The sequence below is a fragment of the Crocodylus siamensis genome, chromosome 3, assembly GCF_052110815.1.
Source record: "Crocodylus siamensis isolate JL-2025a chromosome 3, ASM5211081v1, whole genome shotgun sequence".
NCBI classification, from domain to species: Eukaryota; Metazoa; Chordata; order Crocodylia; family Crocodylidae; genus Crocodylus; species Crocodylus siamensis.
The window spans coordinates 165,116,902-165,130,631 of record NC_143397.1 but is presented as its reverse complement, the minus strand read 5'-3'; the positions used below and the strand labels follow the sequence as shown (position 1 = coordinate 165,130,631).

Genomic DNA, 13,730 nt, shown 5'->3' with positions numbered 1-13,730 from the left:
TACTGGTGAGGCCACATCTGGAGTTCTTTGTCCAGTTTTGGGCCCCTCACTATAGAAAGGATGTGGACAAGTTGGAGAGACTCCAGCAGAGAGCAGTGAAAATGGTTAGGGGGCTGGGGCACATGACTTCTGAGGAGAGGCTGAGGGAACTGGGCTTATTTAGTCCGCTGAAGAGAAGACTGAGAGGGAATTTGATTGCAGCCTTTAACTACCTGAAGCATGGTTCCAAAGAAGATAGAGCTAGACAGGTCTCAGCAGTGGCAGATCACGGAACAAGGAGCAATGGTCTCAAGTTGCAGCAAGGGAGGTTTAAGTTGGATTTGGGAAAAAGTTTTTCACTAGGAGGGTGGTGAAACACTGGAACATAGAGAGGTTGTGGAAACTCCATCCTTGGAGGTTTTTAAGGCCCAGCCTGAGGAAGCCGTGGCTGAAATAATCTAGTTGGAGATGGTCCTGCTTTGAGCAGGGGGTTGCACTAGATGCCCCCTGGAGGTCTCTTGTAACCCAAATTTTCTATGATTCTTTATCACTAAACACATATACCAGAAACAGAAGGGGCCCAGAGATAGGAAACAAGATTATTGGAAGAATGAAAAGATGTACCTTTGAAGACAGATTTATGACTTTGGGAATTTTTAGTTGATTGAAAATATTAAGAAAAGAAACCATGGAGATGCATAAAAAATTCTGAATGGTACAGAGAAGGTCAATTAGGAGCACCTATTGTATTTGGGGCATGAGAGAAAATAATGGCTATGAAAGTTGACATATTTAAAACTGATAAAATAACATTTTTCCACCATGCATAAATAACCTGTGGTAATCACTGCCACAGGGTAGTAGTGACTGCAAGGACAGAACAAAAGGATTAGACAGTTACATAGTTAAGCATCTACAAATAGATTTAATAGAGAGTTTGTTCTTTAAATTAGAGAGATAAATCACTGAGTTTCAAGTCACAGTTAAACCATTAGCTGATGAAAGAAACTTCCCTTTGGGGCATGTTTTAAATAATTGTCTACTATAGGGATTTTTTTGTATCTTCCCCTGAAGCATTTGTTACTGTTAGCTAAGTTGGGATACCAGACAAGATGGACTACTGTTCTTTTTTCAGCAGATCTTCTGTTTCTGTGGAAATAGGCAGACTGAGTAACAATAAGATTTTGTTACAGGCTGAGCTAATAATGATACCTGTAATTAATGCCTGGCACTTCCCATTTAAGACCCATTTTTCAGTTGCTTATAACTTATCCACACTTACTCACTTGACTGCCTGATACGAAATTTGCTTAAGTTTTGGCAAAAGAAAGTTCAGTCATTTCAGAGAATGAGTTAAAGAAAAGATGCATTGTTTTAACTGTGTTAAAAATACTTTGTAACCACTGAGAATTTCTAGTTTACTCCGTGCTCTGGAGGAGGAACTTGAAATTTGGCCTGAGGTTGCCTCTAAGTTAAAAATTTTGTATTTTTCTATCCATCTCAAATTCAGCCCAAACTTGGCCACATTATACATTGCTGAATTTCGTAATTTGCACATGCTCAGTGTTCTTAGAGTTTGGCAGCTACATTCTATAGCTTTCATCTTCAGTGAGTATACTTCAACCCAGTGCTGCAGGAACTAATCTAAGTTTCCCCTGTAACTTCTCCTTCTTCCTGTGGATGATGAGGTTCATTCATGGTGCTGTCAGAGTCTAGACTGCTCCTACCCAGCTGGCATGGTATGGGGGAAGAAAAAAAGCACCTGACACATGTAGAGTCCTGAGGAGCAGAGTGGGGAACAGGTATAAGCTAGGGATAATAGGCAGCCAGAGACAGGAGTAGAGAGGACAAACCCGGGCTTGGAGAAGGGAGCAGCAGCAACAGAAACAGACAGGAGAGATGGGACATGCTGGAGAAAAAGGGAAGCAGGTTCTAGAATTGCTGATACCCACTGTGCTCCAAACCCAGGATTCCAGTCTCACATTCCTCTGCTATTCAATTGTCTGGGTTGTTTTCTCTCTTACAGTGTATATTTTGAAGGAAAACAATCCATTACTACCACCAGTTCCCCTAGTGATTCAAATGATAAACATCAGTGCTGTGGATCTAATGATCCTGCTGATAACTGGCGGAGTTGGTATGATTCCATATGATGAATTTTCTCTCTTCGGTTTCTTTTTTTTCCTGTAACTTAAGTAATGTTGTACAAAGCTACGTTAAAAGAACACAAAGTCTGTGAAGTCAAACACTCAAAAATCAGTAGATGAAAGAATTAAGAGCGTCAGTGCAGTCATACATTCTATGATACAATTGTATTTACTACTTTTGCCACAGGGACCCCTATCTTATCCACAGATGATGCTCAGAAAATAAATCAAAGCTTCATGTTGAATAAAATTATTAGTAGGATCCTTGCCTCATTTGTTGCTGGAAAGAGAAGAAATGGTTTAATGTGTTAGGCAACTGAATGTTACCCTTGGATATTGAACTCCATCTCTGTCTTTGCCATAATCTTCCTATATGTTTCCAGGGATAAATTTAAAAAAAATTAAGTGCTAAACTTGTCAAATGGACACCTAATATTTTAGGACATTTCAAGTAATTATAGCTTTAATCTTGCTGTTCTTTAGTTTACTAGTCTGAAAAATGAGGATGTATGATAAATGCCACTTCACCTCTCAGACATTTTGTGAAGAGAAATCCCTTGGCATTTTGAAATATTCAGATACTGGGGTGATGAGCATCTTAAAGAAAAGCACAGACAGAAATTATTAATATTTCAATGCAGGTCATAAATGGTATAATAAAGGATGGATTTCCATAGTGAATGATGAGGATTAAAATATATGAATGTGAACTGTTTTTCTACTAAACTACTTTTTCTATGCTCTAAATGAATCCAGCTCCCCTGCATATTTGGCAAGGAGCCTGCAGCCCCCAGCCACTCAGCTTCAGCTCTAGAGGCAGACAAAAATTGTATGCAATTATGTATTTACAGACTGGTTTATGTGCCTCAAGGAACTGAAGTAAGGTTGCACTGGCAGCTTCCTAGCAGTTTCTAACTTTTTAATTCTTGACTTTTAAAATTAGCATCCTTCTAATATATTTATTAGCTACCAAGCCCGTATACCTTTATAGAACAAAAGCAGTTGTTTAGCTAGCCATTTTTTGTGCGTTAGCAAATCTGTGACTTCTGGATTTGTGACTTTTTAAATGTTTTGGACAGAAGCATATTTAGGAAAATATTCCTTCTAGTTTCAAAGACTTTGAGTAAGAACCTATTATGTATAGAAGTACACACTGCTTCCCAGGGTTGCGAGTATATGCTAACAGTTCTGAAGCAATCAAACAAGTCAATTATACAAGACCATCTAAAGTGCCTAAAATAAATAGGTATTTCTGGTGTCTTCCAGGGATAAAAGGTTTTCTCCCAAAGCCATTTTCCTATTAAGTTATTTTGCTGCTCAGAAACATGTATATAGTAGTTTTGGGGTGGGTGATGTTGTACCCATAATACTCCAGGAAAAGTACAAGGGGCAACAGTTGTTATGGGTGATAGCTTTTATTGGATTTTCTGTATAGTTTGGAGGGATATAAGTAAGCTTTTGGGTACTAAGTACCTGAGACTTGAGGAAGCTTGTCTATGTCCTTCTCAACTATACAGTTGGTCCAATAAAAGATACCACCCACAAAAATCCTTAACTTTTGTATGTTAATGTATGTGTTTAAAATGCCAAGGAACAATTTGGATGTTATTTTCCTCCTCCAGAATCTTTTGAAATATTATAAAGACTCCCAGATCAGAACATAATTGAACTTTCTGGAAGCCTGTTTCTGGTTCCAAACAAGTATCCTTTTAATTAATACTGAAAAGAATGTTAGTGAAATTAATAGAATCTAAGGTATGTGATGAAATATAATTTTGAAGGACTATAGCATTGTATGGGGTGCTTGTCACAATGCCTATATTTTCCTAATAATCTCTATTATAAAATATCTTGTGACCATTTTTTAGAACTTATGTCACCTCCATTGTTTTCAGCAGGCCTTTGGAACTGGTAGTGAGAAAACCTTTACCTGCAGCCACATTGTAGTGTTGACACATGGCTCTATCTAGCTACAGTCCCACAGCCTTCTTCTAGTGTTCAGCTATGTAGTCAATATTGTAGTTCACACTGAAGACAGAATCCCTGATCTTATTCCATCTATCAGGTATCCAAGTGCAATCCTATTCCACTTAGTTAAAGTTGATGAAAAACTGTTAATACAAAAGGTGGGTGGTTTTTCCTCCTCCTCACTGCTTTTTTGTGACTTAGTCTTAATGCTATGATGACAGCATGTTACAAAAGTAGATGTATTAATGGATTTTCAGAGACTTAATCAAGGTGGAACACAACACACTTCAGCACCTAATGGGTAGAATAAGACTGAGCCATGTCTGTGGAAACCTAGCTGATACCCCACAATAAATTTTGTTTCTGCGTAGGCAGTAGCATACAAAAGTATTAAAGGGATGTTTTTTTGAGGTGCAGAGTCAAGCACCTGAAAGTTTGGAAATGCCTGAATAGATCTGCCATTATGGGCCAACAACAGGATCCTGAGCATCTTCTGCTGGCTGGGGGGTGCCAGCGTACATTGCATAGGAGATCTTTGTGGCATCAGAGTAGTCACCCGTGCCTTCTGCATCCTGACCTGCCCCAATGACTTGATCGCAGCATTGCCACAGGTGCCCTGAAAGTGACCACCTGGAAGAGGATCATCAGGCCACCATCCCACAAAGAGTCAGTCACATTCCTGTGGAGATTGCTGGAGGATGAGTTCAGGTGAGATGGAGGGAACTTAGCCTTGATGTGGAGCCAAGCACACTGCCACATGGCATCTCAGGGAGTGCACTGGCTGCTACTGGACATGGTGCAAGGAGCAGCAGGAGCTGGGGGTCTTGCTGTTCTCAGCCCCAACTACAACTGAATGAACATCATCCTTCTGAATCAGGACCTACCTGAAGAACACCGTGCAGCCTAAGTACATCAGTGTCCTGGTGGCAAAACCTGACTAGGGCAGTCTTTGAGGTCACCTTAAAGTAGGATACCAGCAACCACTTTGTGCCCCATGGGCAGTTCACACACTTCACAGACTGGCGCCTCATCTACTGGTCCAATCTTAACTGCTATGCTTTTCAGCTGCTGCAGACACCAAAACAAGAGGTACCAGAGGTGCAGCTATGAAAGAAAGTTCTTGCTGTATCTGGACATGGTGGTAACAGATCAGAACAAAAACATTTTACTGATCACTGACATGACCATCCTGTTCCAGGACCAGTGGCTGGCCTTCACCACGTACAGCTCCTGAGGGAGATGGGGTACAATGTGATACCTTGTATTTAGGCATTTAGACTCAAGCAACAAGAGCATCCTCTGAGCCTGCAGAGTACACTGTCACAACTCAAAACTGATGAAGTACCTCCTGGTATCCAATACCGTCCTCAAGGGAGTAATACTCATGGCAGAACACAGGCATAGCTACACCTATGTACAACTACATCCCACAACTTCTTTAAGCAATCTATTCCACTGCCTCGTTGTTTTAACAGTGAAGTTTTTCTGGCTATCCAGCTTAAATGTACTTTGCTGCAAATTCCAGCCACTGGTCTACATCCTCATTCCTGCAGCAAGAGAGAACAGGTGCTTTCCCTCTTTATGGCAGCCCTTCAAGTATTTGAAGACTGCTATCATGTCCCCTCTTAAGCACTGTTTCCACAAGCTGATCATGCCTAATTCTTCAGTCTCTACTCATATAACCTGCTTTCCAAGCCCTTGATCATCTTTGTTGCCTGTCTCTGGACCCTCTCCAAGTTCTTCACATCCTTTTTAAAATGTGGAGTCCAGAACTGCACACAGTATTCCAGATGAGGCCTAACTAGTGCCAAGTAGAGAGGCACTATCACTTCCCACATCTTGTACCTAATGCTTCTGCTGATATATCCCCAAACTGCATTTGCCATCACACTGCAGCTTCATCTGGAGTCTGGTCTACCAAGACTCCCAAGTACTTTTCCACAGTGCTACTATCCAGCCAGGTGTCCCCCATTTTGTATTTGTTTTGGATTATTCCTCCAGAGATGTACTACCTTGCATTTGTCTGCACTGAACTAATCCTGTTAACTCTAGCCCTACTTTCCAATCTGTCAAGATCTTTCTGAACTGCACTCACATTCTCCATGTCTACAATCCTTCTGTTCTGTGTTGTCTGCAGACTTGCTCAGGAAGCTTTCTATGCCAGCATCCAAATTATTAATATACACATTGAACAGCACGAGGTCCAGGACAGCCCCCTGTGGGACTCCACTCAAAACCTTCTGCCATTCTGACATGGACTCATTAATAATTACCCTTTGCTTATGGCTATTGAGCCAGTTATAAATCCATGCTGCAGTAGTTTATCTAGCCCACATTTCTCCAATTTGTTTATGAGAAGGTTATGTGGGACCTTGCAAAAGCCTTGCTGAAGTGCAGATATACTATATCAACAGCATTTTCTTCATCCATCCAAATAGTTACTTTGTCAAAGAAGGAGATCAGGTTTGTCTGACATGATTTGTTTTTCATAAATCCATGCTGACTGCTTGTGATCAGCCTTTCCTCCTCCAGATGCTTTACAATGGCCTTCCTTAGCATACAGTCCTGTAACTTCCCAGATGAGGCTAACCACTCTGTGGTTTCCAGGGTCCTCCTTCTTGCCTTTTTTAAAGAGAACACTACTTAGTCCTTTTCCAGTTCTCTGGTACTTGGTCCATCTCACATGACTTCATGAAGATCATTGCCAAGGGCTATGAGATCTCCTCTGCCAGTTCTTTCAGGATCCTAGGATGAAGCTCATCTGGCCTTACTGATTTGAAATCATTCAGACGCAACAAAAGCTCTCTGACTGTCTCTACTATTTTCTCCTTCCTTAGCCTGCTCCTTCCTTAGCCTGCTCCTTCCTTAGCCTGCTCCTTCCTTATCCAGATAATTCCTATTAGGACTGCAACCTATTTTTTTTTGTGAAGACTGTGGCAAAGTAGCTGTTGAGTAGCCCTGCTTTCTTTGTCTCTTTGGTTAGGAGTTCCTTCTGGTTTGTTGACACAGGACCGACAGCTTCCTTGGTCCTTCTTTTCTGGCCAGCATATTTATAAAACCTCTCCTTGTTGTCCTTAACCTCCTTTGCCAGGTGAAGCTCATTCTTTATCTTTGCCTCCTGATTTTGTCCCTGCAGGCTTTGGCAATTTCCTGGTATGTGTCCTTGGTGACCTTCCCATCCTTCCATTGCCTGTATGCTTTCTTTTTACATTTGAGGCATTTTAGAAGCCAAGGATGTCAGATAAACCCATTAGTTTAGAGAATATGTATTGGGCAATTTCTTGAAGAGAATACTTCATTAAAAATATTCAAAGTTAAGTCTTGCTAAGAAACAATATATTTACTTCAAATCCTTGTATTTAGGGGAATTATAAATGTTATACTTCACAAATAATAAACATACTAATCTCAAGAGTAATTAAATATTCCTTTAAATAATTTAACTCCAAGTAAAGGAAATTTAAAGTTCCTAAATTTTCAGTTGTCTTTTAAAGAATACTGTTAAGTAGAAAGCCACTAATATATTTATCCATCAGCAACAGAATTTTTTTGTAACGTACAAACTGCAGTTTATAGAGACTAATGCAAATACGTTTAAGAGGAAAAGTATGTAACACTGTTGAAATATAATAAATCATATATGGCATTGTGATTTGATATCTATACTTTCTTGGTTTCTTGGTGTTTATTTTTCCCCTATATATTTATAGGGAAATATATACATATATATTTTACACACACACATGCACACCACCCCCCAATGTAATGACAGTACCCTTCCTGCTTTGATATTATAGAATGCATGTGTGCGTGTTGGTTGCAAAGGACTCTTTATTCAGGAATAATTCCATGTGTAGATGCTTTTCAGCACTACCTAATTTTCCAAAACAAAGTTATAGGGTAAACTAACATGCTTCTGCATAATAGAACCTGGTTAATTTGGAAAAGCTACAATGTTTCCAGAATTTCTGGTTTAGAAACAAATTTGCCGTGTGACCTTCAGCAGTTTACTCAACTTTCTTTGTGGTTCAGTTTCACTATTTGTAACATGGGTATACTGCTGTGAGACTCAGTTATTGTCTGCATATTATGCAACTGCTTGGAAAAGCCTGTTTTCCAATCTATACTGTAATCTTTACAGAACAAACTCTTTAGGAGCAATAAAATTCATAGCAGAAGTTTTTGTTAAGAGCTTTTGCTTGCACTGAATTCATTGCCCAATCTTAAATCCAACTGCCAAAATGTACCACACAAGAAAGGTAATACAGGTAATCTACATTTCACCAAGCAACTGTCAGCTACTAAGAATACAAGGGGAGGAAAGATCTTCAGAACAGATGGTATAAACAGTCACAGAAGGTAATTTTTAGTTAAATTTGAATGTATTTACAGATGTTCCAAATAACAACTCTTAGTCTACGGAAATATAAAACTGACTTTGTCATCTATTATATATTTATTAACCAAGAGATACTCAGTGCTCCAAAATCCAAGAGAAACTAGGAATAACATGCTGCAGCTAAATATAATCCAGACAACAATAATATTCATATTAGATTCATAAAAAGGTTAGGCACAAATGTGCTCCATTGAAGCTTTTAATTGGAGAGGTCAACATATACATGCCCATCGTATTTTTCTTGACCCAAGATTTAAATTAGGCATCACAGGCAGCATCAGGAAGTGAAGAATGATGTTTCAGTGCTCATTAACCACAGGAGTTTAATTTCTATTTAAATGTTTGTGTAGCTGGTGTAAAATTAATTTGCAAAGAATTTATTAAATTAAATTACAAGTTCCAGTTTTACTATGAAAATGTGGAATACAGTCTCTTGATTATTTAATAATAGTTCAAATGTGCCTGAAAGAAGAAAATATGCAAATTTCAACTTTACACACTAAAAATCAAGAACACATATTTCTGACCCTTGTATTTATTTGCATAGGTTATTATATTTTTGTACATCTAAATGTTCATGCACTATCTGAAAAAGGTGGATAGACACAGACACATGCTGATGTGTTTTTAAAAAGTATTTTGATGTTTAAGTGGATATTAAGCAAAACATCATTTCTTGATGTTATTGCCTTTAATAAGAACCGTACTTTGTATTATGAACATTTAAAAAAAAGTTTTTAAAGTACTTCCAATTTCCAAAATCTCAGGCCTTTCCTGTATTCTGGAAAATGCATAAGAAGGCTACATGAAACTACCATGAGAAAACCCATGAAGTAATACCTACAGTAACAAATACATATGCACTAATCCCTGAAAACACTATTTCAACTTTGTCTTAATGGAGAATACAGCATCATCTTTCTTAAAATTTAATGTTTGTTATTTATGAAATAAAGTTATCTTTTACGTTATAAGCACCCACACAACTCCTCCAAAACCTGTCACAGTGGCTATAAAAAAACTGCTTGACTTTTCAATTTGGGAAGCAATATGCATGACGACTAAATTATCAAACATCATGATAATGATATGTATTTTAGAAATCAAAATTTTTATTTATCTTCTTTATAAAATGGAACAGTTCATATCAGATCTGTAATTTTTTTTGCTTCTAATGAGATTCTAGATGATGTTTGCCTCAGAGATAAAGTATACATTATGGCTATCCTGATACCACCTTTTCCCTGCTTAGAAACTGGGATGTAGAAGACCACACTATTTTCCCTTCTGCATATTTATTCTGGTTAACAATGTATGACTCCTTTTTAAGATTCTTGGTCTGAAGTTAGGCAGGAGGCAGGATAGTGACTTATATGTGTACAGTTGCTGGGGTGGGTAATATTTCACGACATTAGCAGTCTTTGTAGCCCAAGGCAGAATCGAACTAAGTTACATGTTTTTCTGTAAGTGACATAGGTTACATTGGCAACAAACAGAATACACATTTGCCCTTTGGCATGGGGGAAAATCTTAGACTGGGTTCTGCCATTTTTTAACTAGCCCAGGAGAGCTAAACTTCTGTTCTGTTATGGGTACAGACTGGTTTCCAATCACTTACACTGATAAAAGTGTAATGTCTGTACTTAGTTTGTGAGTCTATGGTGTGCATAGAAGATTTCAGTCCAACCCCTTGCTCTCGCTTCCAGTATTTCCCATGCTTCTCAAGGGACATCTATGTTGAACACATCATGGGCCACCACCCGCATGAAAACAGCCATCTAAGGCCATCCCATGCTTCTGGACTTTCTGGTTGGGTACTGGCTACAGCCAAAGGTGGGGTTTTGACTGGGATGTGCCAATGTTCCTGCTGGGACTAAAGCCAGACATTCCTGCCTAGAGGGTCTTGCCCCTGCACTCAGGGTCAGACCAATCACCATATTTGGGGTCAGGAAGGAATTTTGTACCATGGTCAGATTGGTACAGACTGTGGGGTTTTTTGCTTTCTTCTATAGATGGGGACATTGCCCTCTACCTGGGACCTCTAGAGCCTATATTGAAGTTTTATAGAAGCAGGACATTGGTTGCCATGGTTTCCTTGCTTTACCTGTGGCAGGTTAGGGTGTTAGGTCTGTGTTGCGTCAGGGTTGACGGCAATAAGTTTAAATGATGTTTTGGATAGGGGTGGTCCTGCCTCAGGCAGGGGGTTGAACTAGATGACCTCTGGAGGTCTCTTCCGGACCTACTTCTCTATGACTCCCTGACTATGACTTCTTGCCTGAACAGGATCTGTATAGTGCACACATAAGCATATATTTAAGGGTTTTATGTTACGGACAGTAGGAAGGTTTGGGTCTGCACTGAGTTGTATGATACAGCCAGTTGTTTCTGTCCATCTCATCCCTATTTTGAGGTGCTAGCTGCACCAGTGAAGCAGAAGCAGCACTAGTGAAAGAGGACCTCCCCTCTGTGCTGCACAGGACTGATTTTCAAAACTGCATTTTTAAAGCGAGAAAGTACCTCCCAAGGAACAGAGGATGACTTGAATCTTTTAGAGTATATAAAATTTTGTCACTCCTGAAGATGAAAATCTCTGTGGCCCTCAATGGGAAGTCTGCCCCTGTAGTTCTGACCTCCTTAGGAAAGTCCAGTCCCTGCAGCCATGATAAGCAGCTCAGTGACCACTACAGATGTCATGGAGCTAAGTACACGGTTGGCTGTATCTATAGTAGTCTTTGGTACTGTGCTAGCGACCAGCTGCCCTTCTGAAATTAGGGGCAGCAGGGCCTCATCTGTGCAAGTAACTGAGTCCATTCAGTCCACCAACTTCTGGAAGATCTGTAGATCTGTAAATTAGGCTAAAGGAGCATAATAGTTGACAATTCTAAATTTTATATTGACTGTAAAACAGGACCTGTTATCAAAATGACTCAGTCTCTCTAACCTTTGTCAAAACATAGCTTTTTTTTGTTCCCAAAAGATAGATGAGCTCCTCCACCACTGTCTTAGGGTGTATCTACATGGGAAAGTTGTGGCACAGTAAGGTAAGGTGTGAATTTACAGCACCTTAGCTTATCTGCACTAATTCCCCATGCGGGCACTCTTAGTGTGCATTAAGGTTGAGGTGTCTTACTGTATTTCAAAATGACCAAAACTACTTTTCACGCGGGCGCCTTAGTATGCACTAAGGAAATCCACACAGGAGAGCAAAGTAACTGGTGCACTGTAAATTCATTTTGTAGTTTACTATAGACCATCTTTCCCATGTAGACAAGCTTTGAAAATAATCCTGAGGCATCTTAGTCCAAAGAACCATACACACGCACACCCCCACGCACATGCGCATAAATACAGAAACTTACGGTACTGAAAGTAGGGATTTACTGTAGGAATCCTCACAATCAAGCTAGGCTAATATGAGTGCCTACATCAAGGTATCAATTATTTGGGTTGGCTTTGCCAAAAAGACAGTGCTTTCTCTGGGGGCATTCCTATCCTTTTTAAAAATATGTGGTGGGAGGGAAGTTGAGTTAGTTTGGGTTGAGGACAGGGGTCTTTTATTTATTGTGCATTTGCAGATGTGTAGCTCCCTGATCTCCAGAAGTTGAGACCAGAGTCTTTTGAATATGTAATTCATAGAGGATCTGATTTGTGAGTAGCAACAAGAAACTAATGTACAGAGGGTCTTTTGCTCAGTTGCTAAGTCTTCCGATAGACTGTGTTTCACAGCAAAAATAAAGGCTGTTGCCCTTAGAGATTCTTTTGTAAGATTTTCATGTTCACCCCTTGGGTGTTCAGTTGTGTTGTGGAGAGGTTTTTGTACAATTTTAAGAGTTGGTGCTAACTTACCTTTGTTTGTTTCACACGAAAAGATCTGCTATTCAGACTCCAATATACCAGTGAATTTGATTTTACCTGACACTGTCTTCTGGCACTGGGATTTGTTAACCCGGTTTTCTCATTTCTAGTTTCCTTTTGGTCACATAGGAGGGAAGTTAAGCTATGTCAGTTTATTTATTTTTATTTATTGAATAGGCAAGTACTCTTTTGGGGAAGGTAGAAAAGCAAAGTATATGAAATTCTTGCACCCAAATTTATATATTGTATGCAAAAATACAGACAAAATTGGGGGAGGGGGTTGAGAGAAAGAAACCATTTTTTTAAGAAGCTACCCTTTGATTCTTTTTCCAAGTAACTTACCTTTAGACTAAAATAATCCATTTTCTCTACCATTCTTGTGACCTAATCATGACTCAGCTATAAACAAAGTTAAAAATTGAGAACAGTTCTAGGCAGCACCTGTAATTACAGTAAATTTCATACGTTGACTTGCATGAATTGTTAAGCCAGTCATTGAGTGTATCAGATAATGGAAACTATACTGGCAGCTGTGTGTACAGTAAATTAAGCTTACTGTGACTTTACTAATTACTGTTCTTTTTTTCCTTCTTTAAATGCATAACTTTTCATTTAGTAACTATTCTAAAAATGAAGGTTTCGGAAGAGTTCTTTTTTTTTAATTAAGTCAAGAAATCTTCACTTATTTGTCACATTTGCAATTTTCAGGAATTCTTTGAACATGCAAAAAAGCTCTGGGATGATGAAGGAGTAAAGGCATGCTTCGAGAGGTCAAACGAATACCAACTGATTGACTGTGCACAGTAGTAAGTGTTTATTTTTGTGGATTCAATAACTAAGAATGTAATTATTTATAACAAATCTCAAAAAGATATTTATATTTGCAAAACTTAGGAGTTTGTGGGGCACCAGATAGCATTCTAATTTTCTTTGTATTTATCAATTCTACACATCTGGAATAATCAAGATTTTATTTGGGGTTTATTTCCTAAACAGCCACATATTTTGCTGCTGATATGAAGGTACTAAGGAAGTCTAAAATAAAATGTTAGATTCAATGATGTCATGTAACCATTGTCTATTTTAAAATATACTTACCTAAAATAATTTTAATGTCATTGTTCTAGATTAGTAATAAAATACCATTAATTAAAGATTCAGAATTGTTTTTTCACTGTATGAATATTTTTAAGCAAGGTAAAAATGGTGAGTTGCCATGTTCTCTATCTTATTCAATATTTTGAGATTTTTATCAAACACAATGTAAAATTAAAATATTAGCGGGCTTTAGTATATTCAGCAATTGTTAGCTACTACTTCTTAAAAGAAACGAATAGGCTTAGTATTCTTTTTCATAGTGCTATAAAAAGTTAAGCAGTAAA

General features: G+C 38.7%; 1 protein-coding gene across 2 annotated transcripts in view; it reads left to right on the top strand.

Moving 5' to 3' along the window:
* Positions 1-13,730, top strand: part of GNAL (G protein subunit alpha L) — a 316,776-nt gene that overhangs the window by 208,754 nt on the left and 94,292 nt on the right. For both annotated transcript variants that reach the window (XM_090039652.1, XM_090039653.1), the window contains exon 5: positions 13,057-13,154. In XM_090039652.1, coding sequence (XP_089895778.1) covers positions 13,057-13,154 — 98 coding nt within the window. The remainder of the gene's footprint in view (positions 1-13,056; positions 13,155-13,730) is intronic.